At 36.4% G+C, this 20,051-nt stretch overlaps 2 protein-coding genes across 2 annotated transcripts; both read left to right on the top strand.

The window, feature by feature from the left end:
- Nucleotides 1-9,705: 9,705 nt before the first annotated feature.
- On the top strand, nt 9,706-11,805 carry LOC117337490. The gene is made up of 3 exons (XM_033898491.1): nt 9,706-9,852; nt 10,535-10,796; nt 11,075-11,805. The coding sequence occupies exons 1-3, from the start codon at nt 9,796-9,798 to the stop codon at nt 11,560-11,562; spliced, it is 807 nt and encodes a 268-aa protein (XP_033754382.1). The 5' UTR covers nt 9,706-9,795; the 3' UTR covers nt 11,563-11,805.
- A 1,218-nt stretch (nt 11,806-13,023) lies between these two features.
- LOC117337489 lies at nt 13,024-19,854 on the top strand. The gene is made up of 2 exons (XM_033898489.1): nt 13,024-13,636; nt 15,973-19,854. Exons 1-2 carry the CDS (start codon nt 13,438-13,440, stop codon nt 16,971-16,973), a joined length of 1,200 nt encoding a protein of 399 aa, XP_033754380.1. The 5' UTR covers nt 13,024-13,437; the 3' UTR covers nt 16,974-19,854.
- Nucleotides 19,855-20,051: the final 197 nt, after the last annotated feature.

Here is a 20,051-nt window from a genome sequence, read left to right as displayed (position 1 = left end):
AGAAAACTCATACCTCTTTTGCGATTGTAGACGACATTTTTGTTAATTGAATATACTAATGAATAGATCATTGTAATTTTAAGACTGATATAACGTTATCTAAGCTTTTTATTTTACTTGGAAAGTTCAATAAAAGACGATGAGTGTACAATTATTTACCATGTTCTGAGTTTTAGATGCGTTTAACATTGCAGCACCACAGGCATTGTTTGACTACTGCTGGCATGAACTGGAGCAAGGAAGCTATAAAATCACGTGTCCATACGTCACAGAATCCAAGGGAGACAGCTGTGGATATAGGTGGCGCTCAGACGTTATTATTCTACATGCCGCCATGAATACAACAGAAAATATGGTATTTAGAAAAAGGCTCGACATAAACAGAATAAAACAGCAGGAACTAGAATCATCAAATGTGTTACCTGTTGATGCCATCATCTCATATCTCCATAACTCGCCAAAATTACCACATCGTCGTAATGCTCCGATGCGAATTTAGTTTAATTTCAGATTAAATTAAGCAGCATATTCATAATTTCATTTTTGATGTGATATTAACTTATTAAATCTAATTCAGCCCATAATATATGTTGTACATTCTATGTGTATATATCCAATGCTTAAAGTCAGAAACCTGAACACATAAAGAAATTAGATAAATATTGATTTAACATGTAAAGAAAGAGATTCTTTGAATGTACTGGTAATTAAGTGATCATAACAGTTCTACATTTCAAAATCTTAAGTTTATAAAAGGTAAATGTTACTTGTAATACATCTTCCATCTTTCTTTACTGAAATAGTTGAAATTTCTATACATGTACCCGTGTGCAGGTATCTAATACTTTGAAGATCTAACATACTGGATCTGATTCCAGGTACATGTATCAGTTACAAGTAACACAGAATAAGATAATGGCCTGAGGGAACAATTAATGTCATTTTTGTTATGAAATACATATACTGGCAAACTTGGGGAGGGGAAGGGCAACAGTTTTAAGCTTATATGACACATACAAAATGTATACATGTTCGTATATCTGGAGCTGTACTTGTCATCCAACCCTTGAATTATACAATACTTGTATTTGAAATTTCATAATTTTCTTCTATAAAGTTACCTGCTAACAAATATATTATATACTCATATGGATCATGTGGACCTTAAGCCAAAGTTTGTTTACAGTTCACGCTAACATGTTTTTTGCAATATTGTTGAAAAACAACATATCGGGATACATTTTGATCAGCATTTAAGTGTTTCCCTTTTGCATTAAGAAAATGATTAATTGTTCTTAACCTTAAAATGTATAACTGATGGGGATTTGACTTCTTGTAATTAAAGAAAATCATCATTTAAACTATGTTCATTGAATATCTTTATTGTGAAGAAAAATACATATATATATATATATAAATTATTTTTGATGATTCGCAAAAACAAAAAAAAAACTATAAATTTTTGAAAAACATCCACAGGTAGATATGATATATGGGTAATGTTAGATGCTAATTACAGGTAGGTAAGGCAGAGCTGCCCTGCAGGTAGGGCGTAAGAATTGTACCTGCTGCCCCCATTGCATGATCGTAAGAGGCGACTAAACTTGGGATCTTATCTTTTCTCTTCTTTCTTGATAACTTTCTTCTTCCTAATGTCTCCCTTGACAATGCCTCACTTTTGGCCTTTAGTTGAGCGTTCGCCCCTGTGAGGAAGGCTTTGGGTTCTGTCCCCCTTGCCGGGACATACCAGAGTCTTTAAAAATGGTAGTTGCCACTCCTGCTTAGCGCTCAGCAAATTAGGAGTGGGACGACTGGTTCGCCCGTTGTCAGTATAATGTGACCGGGTGGGGTGTGCTGCTGGGTGTCTTCGGCAGTGTGCTTCAGTGAGATAGCACTCTAAATCGGCAAAAGATCCGGCCTATCACAAGGAGACTTAACACAAACATACCGCAGCCTCCCAAAACACACATACGCACTCATCACACGCATACATGTCGCACGCACGGGAGGCCGTCCTTAAATGACCTTAGCTGTTAATAGGACGTTAAACAAAATAAACCAAACCAAACCAAAGTAAGGCAGAGGAGCCTGGCACATCATGGTATAAATAGACCCCTGGAGGTAATTGGGGACTTGACAAAACTATAGCCAGATGTTAAAACAGTCACACCTTAAGACTGATCCTCATCTGATACATATATATATAGGTAAGGTGTTATGGAGGTTCATAAGGTGGTGGTAAGGTGGGGTTTGGGCCCTGGGGTCCAGGTGGCCATGACAACAGGCATGTCCTGAGAGTAACAATTATATATACAGATACATGTACATAACTTGTTGTGTAGAAATGAGAATATACGAAACTTCTTATTCTTGATTCTTGATTATGTACTTTGAAATGATTTCATGGTTGAATAAACATATATAAGTGAAGTAACAATACATTGAATTTAAACATATTTTTGGCTGATAAAATAATAAATATTAAAATATATGTACATATACAGTGTACTTGAGAAAAAAATCTACAAACAGTCATCAAGGCCTAAGGTAGAATTAATCATTAATATAAAATGTATATTAATTACATCTAAACAAATAATTGAAAAGCATCAAAATTTTGGAATCAGGAAGATAAACATTAATTTTACACTATAATGATTTTTTTTTTAAATTATGATAAAAAAAACCACTAGAAATCGAATTGATAGAGTTTTAATTCCTCTTGTGCAAAATATATCATATAAGAATTGCAGCCAATTTTATTTTGAGTTAATATTAGATAAAATGTTATCAACATTTAAATATACCTGTTAAAGTCATGATGACAGATATACGGCAGTCAATTTACACAGGTCTGTATATGTAACAACTACAAGTATCTAACACAGGTGTCAAGCGGCACTGTCCATTACCTGTATACCCTGGATTTGTGGTCATACCTGACTGGACGTAGTGCACTACTAATTTACCTGTAGCTTAAATGTAGTGCACTTCTAGTTTAAACGTAGTGCACTAGGAGTGCACTAGGGTGTAAAGGTTAGCGTACACTCAGCTGCACTGTTGTTTTCCTTGTTAATATAAAACATAATGCATCGTTTGTTGTTGACCAAGTATATAATGTATACATTATACAAATTATCGTATGATATGTTGATTAAATAAACTGTTCCAACAAAAAGTTATTGTGTATGTGCTGATTTGTGCGTCAAATAATGGGTTATTGGTGGTCGATTTGGCGGTCATGGTCGCCTAATGTTTCCTGATATACGTACAGTGAGTAATATAGAAATGTAGATATATGTTACATTAATAATAGATATGTGACATCAGTAATATAGATATGACATAAGTAATGCAGATATGAAATTTGATTGTTTGATATCAGTGATATAGATATGACATTAGTAATATAGATATGACATTAGCAATGTAAATATATGACGTTAGTTATAAAGATATGATATAAGTCATTCAAGCATTGAACTGTTACCAAATGGGAGTATACAGTCGATATGAATACAATTTGGATGACAGATAAATATTTCATATCGCCCGTTACATTTATAAAGGTTTTTTTTTATTCACTATAGGTTATAATTATGACGCGTTTAGATTTGCCGCTTACCCTATCGCTGACGTCATCAAGTTCAAATACCGGAACAGCCACCAGAAGGAATAATATAGTCCCTCGTGTCGTTATTAATAGCAAACACATACAATGGTTTTGCACAAATTTGGCTTTATTTTCTATTTCATATACATTTGTAGATATCGTCAAATTATTCACAATTGCATGATTTCTGATTGTTTAAAATCCAAGCCGTTTTTCGTCGCAATGATATACGGTTAACATTTAGAAGAGATGCAGCTTTGAACGGGTATGGCACAGGACAGACTCGATTCCTCGGAAACACTTAAGTTTCTATTGACTGGATGTACGTTATTTTCAGAAGAATATTAGTTCTTAAATTTTAAATGAAAGTCGTCTTGACAGTAGGTGAAAACGATTCCAAGGATATGTCGTTCGAAACAGATACCAGTCTTACCGATCACATCAGTGTCGCTAACTTAGCAGACGATTTTCAACTTCAGGGGCTCGATTTTGTAAGGTAGCCTAGGCCTTTGACATCAGTGAATAAGCACAAAACTAAAATCCAGTATACATACACAACCGGAAACCATGTCGATACTCCCGGTTTTTTTTTATATAAATACTGGACTTTTTATGTTGTTGTGTCTTGCATTTCTGAAAATTCGAAAACGAGTCCCTGTGAGTGAGACGACATTGACAATTTGATATTTCCTAGATCAAGAACGGCGCTTATAGTTACATTGTGTATTTTGTTTTGACTAGATTTTTTTTATAAATTATCAAATATTACTGTCATAACTTGTGAAGTTGCTTTATTTTTTGTTGTGGATTATGTATATAAATGCTAGCATTCGAAAGCTCTCTAGGCCAAAAGTAACTGGCGGCCGTTGTTTAACATACAACACCTGGGGCTGTATCCCTACACTGACCGAATCACTGTAAATTGTAGTATACAGCATCATGAATGCAATTTGGTTTACTAACGACATAAAGACAAATGCAACATAGAATATAAATATAAATATACGACATAAGTAATATACATACGACATTAGTAAAATAAATTGATGTCGTTAGTAATGTAAAGATATGACATTAGTAATAACGATATGACATTAGTAATATACATACGACATAAGTAATAAAGATATATGACCCTAGTAATATAGATATGAGTTTTTAGACCTATACTCTCCGTAATTCACATTAATGACCTTGCAAAGAAATTAAAATCTGAGATATTTCTTTTTGGTGATGCCACAAACATTTTCAAAACTCTTCATAATCGTGATGAACAGATAGAACGCCAAAGAGATCTCAACAAATTGCTGGAATGGAATGACACTTGGCTACTAAAGTGTCATCTAGATAAATGTAAACATATGCACATCTGTAAAGCAATCACTATACCAGGAGGAAGGATTCAGTCTCGGAAATACACCTTTACAGTCGACGGGGAAGGAAAAGGATCTCGGGGCCATTACAGGCAAAGATTTAACTTTTGAAGACCATACACGTGAAAACAATAAACGATCTAATTAAAAAATTCTACATTTGCCATGAGTCGATCATTCTGCTTCTTTGACGAAACTGAATTTGTTATACAAGCCATTGGTTCTTGTACATTTGGGTTATGCCTTTGAAGTCTGGACAGTCTCAAATATTAAGTTTATCGAGAAAAAGACGGCACCGACTAAAGCTACCAAATCTATCCTACCGAAGGAAAGGGGGGGGGGTAAGATTGACTTGTACAAAATATTCAACAACATCTACGACGAAGCGGCAAGTACGTTCGTATCTAGAAATAGTAGTAGAAGACATTCGAGAATGTAAGATCGCCAACAATCAAGAATATCCTTTACAGTTTTTAGACACACATGTAAAATCATGCTGAATTTGATAATGACTTAATAATTTTGTCACATATATGTCAGTTTTGGTTCTCTGCGGGTTAAACTGTCCGTCGTGTTCCATTTTACCCTACGTTTAAAGTACTAGTCATATACTGTTATTTTCCTTGTAAATATAAAACATATTGCATCGCTTGTTGTTGACCAATTATATATACATTATACAAATTATTGTATGATATGTTGATTAAATAAACTGTTCCAACAAAAAGTTATTGTGTATGTGCTGATTTGTGAGTCAAATAATGGGTTATTGGTGGTCGATTTGGCGGTCATGGTCGCCTAATGTTTCCTGATATACGTACAGTGAGTAATATAGAAATGTAGATATATGTTACATTAATAATAGATATGTGACATCAGTAATATAGATATGACATAAGTAATGCAGATATGAAATTTGATTGTTTGATATCAGTGATATAGATATGACATTAGTAATATAGATATGACATTAGCAATGTAAATATATGACGTTAGTTATAAAGATATGATATAAGTCATTCAAGCATTGAACTGTTACCAAATGGGAGTATACAGTCGATATGAATACAATTTGGATGACAGATAAATATTTCATATCGCCCGTTACATTTATAAAGGTTTTTTTTATTCACTATAGGTTATAATTATGACGCGTTTAGATTTGCCGCTTAAACCCTATCGCTGACGTCATCAAGTTCAAATACCGGAACAGCCACCAGAAGGAATAATATAGTCCCTCGTGTCGTTATTAATAGCAAACACATAAAATAGTTTTGCACAAATTTGGCTTCATTTTCTATTTCATATACATTTGTAGATATCGTCAAATTATTCACAATTGCATGATTTCTGATTGTTTAAAATCCAAGCCGTTTTTCGTCGCAATGATATACGGTTAACATTTAGAAGAGATGCAGCTTTGAACGGGTATTGCACAGGACAGACTCGATTCCTCGGAAACACTTAAGTTTCTATTGACTGGATGTACGTTATTTTCAGAAGAATATTAGTTCTTAAATTTTAAATGAAAGTCGTCTTGACAGTAGGTGAAAACGATTCCAAGGATATGTCGTTCGAAACAGATTCCAGTCTTACCGATCACATCAGTGTCGCTAACTTAGCAGACGATTTTCAACTTCAGGGGCTCAATTTTGTAAGGTAGCCTAGGCCTTTGACATCAGTGAATAAGCACAAAACTAAAATCCAGTATACATACACAACCGGAAACCATGTCGATACTCCCGGTTTTTTTTTTATATAAATACTGGACTTTTTATGTTGTTGTGTCTTGCATTTCTGAAAATTCGAAAACGAGCCCCTGTGAGTGAGACGACATTGACAATTTGATATTTCCTAGATCACGAACGGCGCTTACAGTTACATTATGTATTTTGTTTTGACTAGATTTTTTTTATAAATTATAAAATATTACTGTCATAACTTGTGAAGTTGCTTTATTTTTTGTTGTGGATTATGTATATAAGTGCTAGCATTCGAAAGCTCTCTAGGCCGAAAGTAACTGGCGGCCATTGTTTAACACACAACACCTGGGGCTGTATTCCTACACTGACCGAATCACTGTAAATTGTAGTATACAGCATCATGAATGCAATTTGGTTTACTAACGACATAAAGACAAATGCAACATATAATATAAATATAAATATACGACATAAGTAATATACATACGACATTAGTAAAATAAATTGATGTCGTTAGTAATGTAATGATATGACATTAGTAATAACGATGACATTAGTAATATACATACGACATAAGTAATAAAGATATATGACCCTAGTAATATAGATATGAGTTTTTAGACCTATACTCTCCGTAATTCACATTAATGACCTTGCAAAGAAATTAAAATCTGAGATATTTCTTTTTGGTGATGCCACAAACATTTTCAAAACTCTTCATAATCCTGATGAACAGATAGAACGCCAAAGAGATCTCAACAAATTGCTGGAATGGAATGGCACTTGTCTACTAAAGTTTCATCTAGATAAATGTAAACATATGCACATCGGTAAAACAATCACTATACCAGGAGGAAGGATTCAGTCTCGGAGATACACCTTTACAGTCTACGGGGAAGGAAAAGGATCCCGGGGCCATTACAGGCAAAGATTTAACTTTTGAAGACCATACACGTGAAAACAATAAACGATCTAATTGAAAAATTCTACATTTGCCATGAGTCGATCATTCCGCTTCTTTGACGAAACTGAATTTGTTATACAAGCCATTGGTTCTTGTACATTTGGATTATGCCTGTGAAGTCTGGACACTCTCAAAGATTAAGTTTATCGAGAAAAAGACTGCACCGACTAAAGCTAAATCTATCCTACCGAAGGATAAGGGGGTGGGGGGGGGGGGGGGATAAGATTGACTTGTACAAAATATTCAACAACATCTACGACGAAGCGGCAAGTACTTTCGAATCTAGAAATAGTAGTAGAGGACATTCGAGAATGTAAGATCGCCAACAATCAAGAACATCCATTACAGTTTTTAGACACAAATGTAAAATCATGCTGAATTTGATAATGACTTAATAATTTTGTAACATATATGTCAGTTTTGGAAAAACAATTTCCTCTGCGGGTTAAACTGTCTGTCGTGTTCCATTTTACCCTACGTTTAAAGTACTATATATACAACATATTGCATCGCTTGTTGTTGACCAATTATATATGCATTATACAAATTAATGTATATGTTGATTAAATAAACTGTTCCAACAAAAAGTTATTGTGTATGTGCTGATTTGTGCGTCAAATAATGGGTTATTGGTGGTCGAATTGGCGGTCATGGTCGCCTAATGTTTCCTGATATACGTACAGTAAGTAATATAGCAATGTAGATATATGTTACATTAGTTATAAATATGTGACATCAGTAATATAGATATGACATAAGTAATGCAGATATGAAATTTGATAAATCCTAGGTATCAACACTCTAGGTGTTAAGCATCACTGACGAGTCCTAGGTATCAACACTCTAGGTGTTAAGCATCAATGACGAGTCCTAGGTATCAACAATCTTGGTGTCTAGCATCATTGACGAGTCCTAGGTATCAACACTCTAGGTGTTTATCATCATTGACGAGTCTCAGGTATCAACACTCTAGGTATTAAGCATCTCTGACGAGTCCTAGGTATCAACAATCTTGGTGTCTAGCATCATTGACGAGTCCTAGGTATCAACACTCTATGTGTTTAGCATCTCTGACGAGTCCTAGGTATCAACACTCTAGGTGTTAAGCATCACTGACGAGTCCTAGGTATCAACACTCTAGGTGTTTAGCATCACTGACGAGTCCTAGGTATCGACACTCTAGGTGTTTAGCATCACTGACGAGTCCTAGGTATCAACACTCTAGGTGTTTAGCATCTCTGACGAGTCCTAGGTATCAACACTCTAGGTGTTTAGCATCATTGACGAGTCCTAGGTATCAACACTCTAGGTGTTAAGCATTACTGACGAGTCCTAGGTATCGATACTCTAGGTGTTAAGCATCACTGACGAGGTCCTCTATTTACTGTTTTGTCTCTACTCTATCAAAGTCTCAATTCTTATTAAACGGTGATTATATATTGATTATTACCATGAAAATATCAGATGAGGTTACAATGCATCACCATGTGACAAAATGTCAGGTAAAGTTTCAAGGAATTACTGTGTGACAAAATGTCAGGTAAAGTTTCAAGGAATTACTGTGTGACAAAATGTCAGGTAAAGTTTCAAAGAATTACTGTGTGACAAAATGGCAGGTAAATCTCTGTGACAATATGTCAGATAACGTTACAATGAATCATTATGTGAGAAAATGTCAGAAAACGTTATACAATAAACCCCTATGTGACAAAATTTCAGAAAACTTTACCATAAATCGCTATGTGACAAAATGTCAGAAAACGTTACAATTAATCATTAAGAGACTATTTATTTACGAGTTATCTAGCACTGGTTCCAAACGTGAAAAACAGAATGTTACAATAACGTTGTACATACGTTAACCTGACGCCAGCATATTTCTCACACCCCGCGTGCTATCAGTGTAGTTGTATTGATAACGACTGAATTGTTAGGTTAGGTTCTGCCCAGACCCGTTCAGACATGATCGTTACGAACTGAAAGCAGTCAACTTGACTCAACTAAGCGCTATCTAAATATAGACATGACTGCCACACAAGTATAAAAGCTGGCTAGCACTGGCTTACCAGCAGACACCGATCGTAACACCGACGATAGAGGCGGTACAACCAGTAACTGATTATAAACTCGTACAACGACAGCATGAAAATAACTGTCATCCACCCCGATTTAAAGCGAAGTCAAATTCGATTTAGTGAGGTAAATATACCTGCCTTGTTTTAAAACAGCTTCAAAAATGTGAGCAGTGTGTCTTAATGCTTTGATATGGATATTATTGTTTTAATAGTATATTGTCATCAATTTAAAAACATGTATTGGATTGTACAAGTATAATGTATCGTATCTCAGTCAAACAAAGCCATTATAATTATTTGTATTTTTATGATAAACTAACGATATATGTTTTTGTTTTTTTCTTGAGCGAACAAATGTTGTGTTTGTGTCAATAATCAGTACACACACAACTGATATGTCTGTAATCATTTAATTACATATATTTCTCGGTTAGAAATTAAAGCTATTCGCCATCTATTGTTTTCTTTAAACCTTTTGTAATTAACAGTCGACAAACATCAGTAACCACGGTGTGGTGTACAACCTTATTACCAGGTTCAGGTTAAATCCGTTCGGTAGATAATGTATTATTCTTAGTGTTGATCAGTTACATTTGTAGATACATTGATTACGTAGGCTTGTTACCTCCCTTTGTATGGTATATCTATACATTTGTATATGGAATATGGTGTTTGTACAATATACCTATTATACATTCCATAGGGTATGGTGTTTGTGCATTGTTCATCAGAAGGCTGCCAAAACTGTATCTTTTCTACTGTTTTGCCCCAGTATCTTAATTTCTATCTTTCTTGTGTTCTTACAGAGAAAAACGACTAAAGTGTCGGCCTTGTTCAAACATCTTCCGCCTGATGCAACTATCAAAGGGCTGGGGAAAAAGGTTGACGTCGGCAAAGACTGTTTCCTTAATGAAATTTTCACTCATGGCGACGTTATTGAAGCGGTGTACACAGCAGGGTCACGTGTACGAAGGCTGTCAAGACGAGTTAAGGTATCATCTGACCCGTGCATGATCACACTGGACACGACTGACCAAAGGGTCGAAATGCCATGTGGACATTCTATCAGTTAGTAGATTTTACAATAGTATTTCCTTTCAATCCCAAGTTATATGATATAATAAGTTCAATTACAATAACTAATCAGAAAACTCCTTCCTTTTATTCCTTCATCGCTCTTTTGCAATTGTTGACGACATTTTTGTTCATTGAATATATTAATGAATAGATCATTGTAATTGAAAGATATATATAGCTGTATCTAAGTTTTTTATTCAACATAAATAATGGAAAGTTCAATTAGAGACGATGAGTGTACTAAGTAATCGATGCTTTTTACATTGCAGCACCACAGGCATTGTTTGACTACTGCTGGCATGAACTGGAGAAAGGAAGTTCTAAAATCACGTGTCCATACGTCACAGATCTCAAGGGAGACAGGTGTGGATATAGGTGGCGCTCATACGTTATTATTCAAAATGCCGCCATGACTAGAACAGAAAAGATGTTATTTAGAAAAAGGCTCGACATAAACAGAATAAAACAACAGGAACTAGAATCTTCAAATGTGTTACCTGATGACGTCATCATTTCACATCTCCATAACTCACCAAAATTACCACATTATGGTAATGTTCTGAAGCGCCGGGCATGTCCCAAATGCTGGAGTATAATTGAACATGTGTCCGGATGTTTGACAATGACTTGCCAATATCCTTCTTGTAACTTCAAGTTTTGCTTCAGATGTCTTGGTGAATACTCAAATGAGTACAATCACAGTAAATGTCTGGTAGCTCCTTTACAGTTTTTAGACACAAATATAAAATTATGCTGAATTTGATAATGACTTAATGATTGTGTTACATATATGTCAGTTTTGGGTAAGATAATTTCCTCTGCGGGTTAAGCTATCCGTCGTGTTCCATTTTACCCTACTTTTAAAGTACTAGTCATATACTGTTGTTTTCCTTGTTAATATAAAACATAATGCATCGTTTATTGTTGACCAAGTATATAATGTATACATTATTCAAATTATTGTATGACATGTTGATTTAATAAACTGTTCTAACAAAAAGTAATGGTGTATGGGCTGATTTGTGCTGTCAAATATCGAGTTATTGGTGTCTGAATTGGAGTTGATGGTCGCCTGTTGATAAACAGGGATACCATAGACAAGGCAAATATTGAAATACGACAGAAGTAATATAGATGTGACATTAGTAATATAGATGTGACATTAGTAATATAGATGTGACATTAGTTATATAGATGTGGCATTAGTAATATAGATGTGACATTAGTAATATAGATGTGACATTAGTAATATAGATGTGACATTAGTGATAAAGAATTCACATGGCGTTGTAATATAGATGTGTCATTAGTAATATAGATGTGACATTAGTAATATAGATGTGACATTAGTTATATAGATGTAAAATGATATAGATGTGACATTAGTAATATAGATGTGGCATTAGTTATATAGATGTGACAATAGTAATATAGATGTGACATTAGTAATATAGATGTGACATTAGTAATATAGATGTGGCATTAGTTATATAGATGTGACATTAGTAATATAGATGTGACATTAGTAATATAGATGTGACATTAGTAATATAGATGTGACATTAGATGTGACAATAGTAATATAGATGTGACATTAGTAATATAGATGTGACATTAGTAATATAGATGTAAAATGATATAAATGTAACATAAGTGATATGGATGACATAAATAATATTGTAGTTATGTTATAGATAAATATTACAGATCCGACATTAGTAATGTTAATGGGAAAATACAAAAACAAATGTGACATTAGTTATATAGATGTGACATTAGTTATATAGATGTGACAATAGCGAAATATATATTTAGTATATTTTTGCCAGTGAAATATATAGAGGATATTGAATGGCTTCCCGTTTAATATAACATATATTTCACGAGTACAGTATGACAGAATATCGATATTTTCACAAGTGCGACGTTTTATTGCATTTTATATGCTTACAAACAAAATTTTATCGCTGTAGGCCTAGTTAGCATACGGGGTAGGTTTTTCGTTGATAAAAAATGTAATAAACAGAATATCTAACAGTGTCTTCAGTAATACCAAATACATTTCACTCGTACATTTTATGGCTAATATTTTGATATTTTTCACTCGTGCTGCGCACGCGTGAAAAATATCAAAATATTAGCCCCACTCGTGAAATATATTTGGTATTACTGATATAACATAAAACGCCTTGGGATATTTTTAATCATTTATTTTAATGGCGTTTATCAAATGCAAGATAAACGTGTTTAATACCAGTGAATGCCTTTGGTTAGTTTTGTATTATAGTTTGTCAATTTTATCTGCGTGTACCATAATATTACTTAGTAACTTATAGTTGTAGTTTCATACAGTATATCGAGTGCACCCAACACACAAAAATTATAGTAAATCGAATGCGCCCAATTAAATTCTACCCAGAAATCCACTAGAATTTAACTTCCTTTTTCTGGATATCGCCATTGTGTCTGCACAATATTTTTAAATCTGTGATCATCTGTGGCCATCGAAGCTCTCAGCTAAAGGATAGGACGGTAATTAGTTCCAAAATAATTGTGTGTGAAATTGGAGAGGGAATATACCCCATTAATTGTCATATGCATTGATTAGAGTATCCGTCCTGTTTCAAATAACATGCCACCGAAACCACGCCGCCAAACATCGGCGAGGGCTGTGGGGGTTAGGCCAAGAAAACGTAAGGCGTCCCCATCGATGGATAGGCCCGAGGTAGCTGAGAACAGAACGACGAATGCCACACATGGAGTTAGTACAGTAGGAGAGACTGGAAGTTCTGAGGTCCATGAGGGTGGTGCAGGCATGAGCGGCGATACGGGTGAGAATTTATTACCGCCTATAGACATACCCCTACCATGTGCTAATTCAAACGTACGAGTATTAGGGGGCCCATCACCAGTCCCGAGTGTTTTCGACCCGGTTGGTTACAATATACCGGCTAGGATTAGGGAGAAGATTTGGGATGGCGAGTTTTTGGACCTTGGTGTCCTATTGAAATCGGCGCGAGAGATGGAGGCGGGTTGCGAGATGTCCGGCGAATTGTCCGTTAGGGACGGGAAATTCATTATTAAGAAACCCTCCACTCTGGGAAAGCAAATCACAAGTGTCCATTCGTGGACATCAGCTTTTCTGATATATTCAAGTGTCATGTTAGAGAAATTTCCAGAAAAAAGTCAAGAGCTTCTCAAATATATGCATGACATTCGCTTGGCAGCGTCAAGGTCTGGTCATCAGGGCTGGGTCCAATATGATGAACAGTACAGGTTACGAAAGTCGAGAAATCCATCCTCTTCGTGGGGGGTCATTGATACGGAATTGTGGCTCATGTACAACTCCCCTAGCCAAGTAAACATTTCAAATGTAAATATTGATACCAATTCTAGTACTTCTGCCCCTAAGCCTGTTCGGTCAGCTAACCCAAATTCTGGGTCAAGTGGTTGTTGTTTTACTTTCAACAGAGGTAAAAGCTGTAAATTTGGGGCTAAATGTCGTTTTCGACATGTATGTAGTACCTGTGGGGGGTCACATCCAAGCCTAAAATGTAAACAATGACTCGGCAATAATAGTTCAAGCACTATATCAACTGTTCATGTAGATCCTGACATTTCAGTCCCTTCTGTTCCATCTGGTTCCCTTTATAACTTAGGAAATACTCCAATAATTTATAAAAAACTAATGAAGTATTTACAGGAATATCCTCTTACTGAAGTTAGGGATTATATTGATAAAGGATTTAAAGAGGGGTTTTCTCTCAAATATATGGGTCCTCGCAGAGCTCGCGAGGCGACAAACTTAGCTAGCACAAAACAGGCCCCTGAAATACTAAAAAACAAATTAGATAAAGAAGTCGAGGCAGGTCGCATAGCTGGTCCTTTTGTTAACCCCCCTTTACCATCGTTGCAAGTATCACCCGTTGGTCTTGTTCCGAAAAAGGATGGTGATTATAGGGTTATACATCACCTGTCATATCCAGATCAAAATTCTATAAATGATTTCATTCCATCAGAATTATGTAGCGTGACGTATGCAAGCATTGATGATGCAGCGGAGATGTTAAACAAATTAGGTCGTGGAGCTTTATTAGCCAAGTCAGACATAAAATCGGCATTCCGTCTACTACCAATAGCTCCGCAGGATTTTGATTTGCTTGGGATAAAGTTTGGGGGACACTATTATTATGATAAATGTTTACCAATGGGGGCCTCGATTAGTTGTGCTATGTTCGAAAAATTTTCAACTTTTCTCAATTGGTTAGTAGTCAACAAATCTGGCAACAACAGCATACTACATTATTTGGATGATTTCCTTTTTGGGGGGCAACCTAACACAAATCAGTGTCAGAATTCACTAGAATTATTTGAGGGTATTTCTAAAGAAATTGGATTACCATTATCCCATGAAAAAACGGTGGGTCCTACTACATGTTTGTGTTTTCTCGGAGTCGAATTTGATTCAGTCGGATTAGTTATGAGATTACCAATAGACAAAATTGTTGAGTTGTGTAAACAGCTCGAGAGCTTGTTATCAGTGACAAAAGTTACACTGGTTCAGCTTCAGTCAGTTCTTGGTTTGTTGAACTTTGCATGCCGAGTTATCTCCCCTGGACGGGCATTTTGTCGACGTCTCATTGATACAACAGCTGGTGTTAGTATGCCACATCATAAAATCAGGGTTAATGCATCAATGAAGGCCGATATAAAACTATGGTTATCGTTCCTTGTAAAGTACAATGGTGTGACTGTTATTCCGGACATGCACTGGAAAACTTCAGCATCTCTAGAACTGTACACTGATAGTGCAGGTGGTCACAATAGGGGGTTTGGTGTATATTTTCAAGGTGCTTGGGCATTTGGATCATGGCCCACATCTTGGTTAGATAGGGGCTTTCTTAGTGATATAACTTTTTTAGAGTTATTCCCAATATATGTATCCATTAGTCTATGGGGGTGTGAAATGAGAAATCAAAAAGTTGTGTTCCATTGTGACAATGAGGCTGTGGTGACAATTATCAATAAAAAATCATCCAAATCAAAAACTGTGATGTCTATCATGCGGCCTTTAGTTTTGTTGACATTGAGACTTAATTTAAATATCAGGGCTGAACACATTTCAGGTAGATGTAATGTTATAGCTGATGCCATTTCTCGTCAACAGTGGGCCAGATTTCGTCGAGCAGCACCAGCGGCAGCACTTTTTCCCACCCCAATACCTGCCCATCTATGGGAGATATAAAATCAGAAGCTAATAGATTGTTAAAAAATGCAATGGCTGTTAATACATGGAAAACGTACAGCGCTGCTATGCAGTGTTTCCAAACATTCAGGTCCTCATATAATTTAGCTGGTGTATGGCCTGTCCCTCCAGACCAGTTAATACATTTTATATCTTTTATGTCATTGAAGGGGTATTCTGCTTCTACAATTTCCACATATATCAGTGGAATAGCCCATGAACACAAAATACAAGGTTATCGGGATTATACACATTTTTTTATTGTTAAAAAAATTCTAGAGGGGGCCCAGCGTTGTAACAAGCGTATAGATGGGCGTCTCCCTATTACTCTACCCCTGCTTCGGCAACTAGTTATCTCCCTTTCATCAGTATGTAGTTCTAAATTTGAGTCAGATTTATTCACTGCAGCATTTACTTTAGCATTTTTTGGTTTTTTGAGGGTGGGTGAATTTTCAGCTTCGCGTAGTAATGGGCATGAAACACGTCCTTTGACAGTGTCAGATATTACTATAGTCGACTCTCCATCCAGACATTTAAAGGTAAGAATCCGGGAGTCAAAGACCGACCAAAAGGGTCACTCGGTATCATTACATATTAACAACTACCAGCAAACTGATATTTGCCCTGTTACACTTATGAACAGGTACTTGTCAATCCGTCCACTAGCATCAAATCAACAACTATTCATACATAGGAATGGTTCCCCTGTAACGCGATATCAAGTAGCAGCCATGTTAAAGAAAGCATTAACATTTGCTCGCATCCCTGGGTCACAATACAAGACTCACTCCTTTCGCATAGGTGCTGCTACCGAGGCAGCATCCCGAGGCATATCTGAAAAGAAAATTCAAGCTTGGGGCCGATGGAAATCCAACGTCTATTCAAATTATATAAGAATTCCTGTGGAAACAATTTTCAGTTGAAATATATGAAATATACCGTATTTGTCCAGAATAGATACTCATGCTGGCAATAATAATCGCATGTCATCAGACAGGGATATGTGAAATGCAAGTACATGTACCCCTGTGATTGATATTTTAATTTTAATTAAATATTTTGATTTAAGTCTAACCATTATGTGTTAATTAGGAGTGACCTTTAAACACTATTGAATCACTAAAATTAATTTTAATTTCCAATTTCTAAGACACTTTAAGATGTTTGCAGGTCACCAACACACTATATGGGTCATAGGATCTTCAATTCCATTTTGGGGTATGAAGGAGTCGGCCAAGAGACCAGGCGGTATTAACCTTAACCTTGACCAAAAGGGCTTCTCCATTTGTTGGATGACACGTAGAGGCATGACTTGGAATGAATTTGATCCCCTCATACAGAAAGAATTAAGTAAACATTCTCCCCCAGAGATGATCCTTGTTCAACTAGGATCTAATGATGTTGTCAACATTAAGGGAAAGGAATTAATAGAAACCATAAAATGTTCCTTTATGAGGTTGTCAGCATTATCTCCCGGTACTACCATAATTTGGTCTGAAATACTACCCCGGGGTTATTGGCATGGGGCAAAATCATACACTAGCATGGAAAGGAAGCGAAAGCGCATTAATTTAGCTATTAGACAATATTTAGGGCAGTCAGGGGGTAAAATTTTGCGCCATCCAACTATCCAAACAGCAGAGTCTGCATTATATCGCCCGGATGGAACTCATCTTTCCTCAATAGGTATTGGTATTCTACTCAACAATTACCAGGGAGCCCTAGAGTATTTCATAGCTGCTAATTCAGGGTCCACTTTCCCAGTCCCAAGTCAGGTGTAATCTTGCGAAATAAGGAGGGGGTTGTGTACATGTTCAGGGTTGGGGGTTGGGGCGGGGATTATAGAGGTCAAAAGTAGGGTATGGATAGATTAGGGTTATAGGCAGTATGGATGTGAGGGGAGGTAACCCCTCATGTGGCGGAACCCAGGGGGAGACGGAGAGGGACATGGGCTCATCCGGCTAAATACTCATACCAGCTTTGCTCTACAGCAGGTTGTTGGTTATTTGATATGAAAAATGGGGATTCTGACGGTACCGCAGGTCTCCCCTCCCTCCGTGGTACCATGGAGGGAGGTGTCCACTTTGTCATGAGTCATGAATTTACCAAGGTGGGCTGGTGGTAATATTGGTTACATGGGTTTAGTAAACGGATGGGGGACTCATTGTCCAGTTCGCCCTCAGAAAGTTTAACCTAGGGGAACAGGTCACTCGTGGTACCATTGGTGACACTGGTATGCTCGGTTCTATATGGCTACCAGTTCTCCTCCTGGGTTCTGATCATACTGCGGCCATATTTCTTCCACTTCATTATGTAGTTCAGTTGAATAAAATCAAATTAATAGTATTTTTGTGGTTGGGTTTTATGTGCATGTAGTCTGTGTATTAATGGCGTTTATCAAATGCAAGATAAACGTGTTTAATACCAGTGAATGCCTTTGGTTAGTTTTGTATTATAGTTTGTCAATTTTATCTGCGTGTACCATAATAATACTTAGTAACTTATAGTTGTAGTTTCATACAGTATATCGAGTGCACCCAACACACAAAAATTATAGTAAACCGAATGCGCCCAATTAAATTCTACCCAGAAATCCACTAGAATTTAACTTCCTTTTTCTGGATATCGCCATTGTGTCTGCACAATATTTTTAAACCCTCCCTCCCTCCCTTTAATTACAATTGAACCTGTTATGCTGCCAGAATGTTTTGTATTGTAGAGGACTTGAATGTATGGAAGCTCTGTCATGTGCACATTATCTAGAGAGAGGATCAGAATCAAGCACGGAGTCGGGATTCTTGGACAGGAACTATATATTCCAGCACATTAGCTATAGACTGTCATGGACCAAACTGGTATTTATAGTATGTGCATTAATGTGTTCCATTGTGACAATCCCTGGCTGGACACGAGTATGAGATGTGAACTGTTATAACAGCCGTCTGTGCCTTGATTAGTGAAATTGTGCATATTCGCGATTGTAGTGTGATATCTTTGCGATTGAAATTTGATATTGTGATAATTATGAACATACTTTGACACTAGACTTCACCTGGTAGTCAACATTATGATCAATCGGTAACGACTCTAAAATGTGAGACTGTGTTGTGTTATATTAAATTCAATTGATCTGGACATTGTCATGCAAGCATGTCAAAAAACTTGGAATGAAGGAGATTCCATATAATTACACGTAGGTGTACTTTACATGTACATGTTTTGTTAAGACTCTTGAAATAGTCTACAAAGTCATGATTTTTGGTTTAACTTGTATGGGAAATATTGATTCGGGAATGACAATTTTCATTTAAATTCATATATATATAAGTTTTGAGACCATTTTTAATTTGTCGCAGTTTGCTCTTGAGGGGTGGGGGCGGAACCCAGGGGGAGACGGAGAGGGACATGGGCTCATCCGGCTAAATACTCATACCAGCTTTGCTCTACAGCAGGTTGTTGGTTATTTGATATGAAAAATGGGGATTCTGACGGTACCGCAGGTCTCCCCTCCCTCCGTGGTACCATGGAGGGAGGTGTCCACTTTGTCATGAGTCATGAATTTACCAAGGTGGGCTGGTGGTAATATTGGTTACATGGGTTTAGTAAACGGATGGGGGACTCATTGTCCAGTTCGCCCTCAGAAAGTTTAACCTAGGGGAACAGGTCACTCGTGGTACCATTGGTGACACTGGTATGCTCGGTTCTATATGGCTACCAGTTCTCCTCCTGGGTTCTGATCATACTGCGGCCATATTTCTTCCACTTCATTATGTAGTTCAGTTGAATAAAATCAAATTAATAGTATTTTTGTGGTTGGGTTTTATGTGCATGTAGTCTGTGTATTAAATGACCATAATGCAAAACAGTTATTGTGTTTTGTTTTCAGTGTACGGGAGACTATACGGACCTCGACCTTTGTCTCGATTAACAAACTCTTGACCATGTTCATATATTTACACTTGCAAAGTTTTGTCACTATATAACAATACCAGACCGATTTG

Source organism: Pecten maximus, chromosome 11, assembly GCF_902652985.1.
Source record: "Pecten maximus chromosome 11, xPecMax1.1, whole genome shotgun sequence".
NCBI lineage: Eukaryota > Metazoa > Mollusca > Bivalvia > Pectinida > Pectinidae > Pecten > Pecten maximus.
This window is presented reverse-complemented; position numbering and strand designations above follow the sequence as displayed.

What these genes read in the sequence shown, in the direction of transcription:
- LOC117337490 (XM_033898491.1), top strand. Translation starts at nt 9,796, where the DNA reads ATGAAAATAACTGTCATCCACCCCGATTTAAAGCGAAGTCAAATTCGA. An exon ending in GTCAAATTCGATTTAGTGAG is followed by an intron (nt 9,853 to 10,534) that starts GTAAATATACCT and finishes GTGTTCTTACAG; the next exon opens with AGAAAAACGACTAAAGTGTC. An exon ending in GCCATGTGGACATTCTATCA is followed by an intron (nt 10,797 to 11,074) that starts GTTAGTAGATTT and finishes TTTACATTGCAG; the next exon opens with CACCACAGGCATTGTTTGAC.
- LOC117337489 (XM_033898489.1), top strand. Translation starts at nt 13,438, where the DNA reads ATGCCACCGAAACCACGCCGCCAAACATCGGCGAGGGCTGTGGGGGTT. An exon ending in AGGCATGAGCGGCGATACGG is followed by an intron (nt 13,637 to 15,972) that starts GTGAGAATTTAT and finishes TCTCGTCAACAG; the next exon opens with TGGGCCAGATTTCGTCGAGC.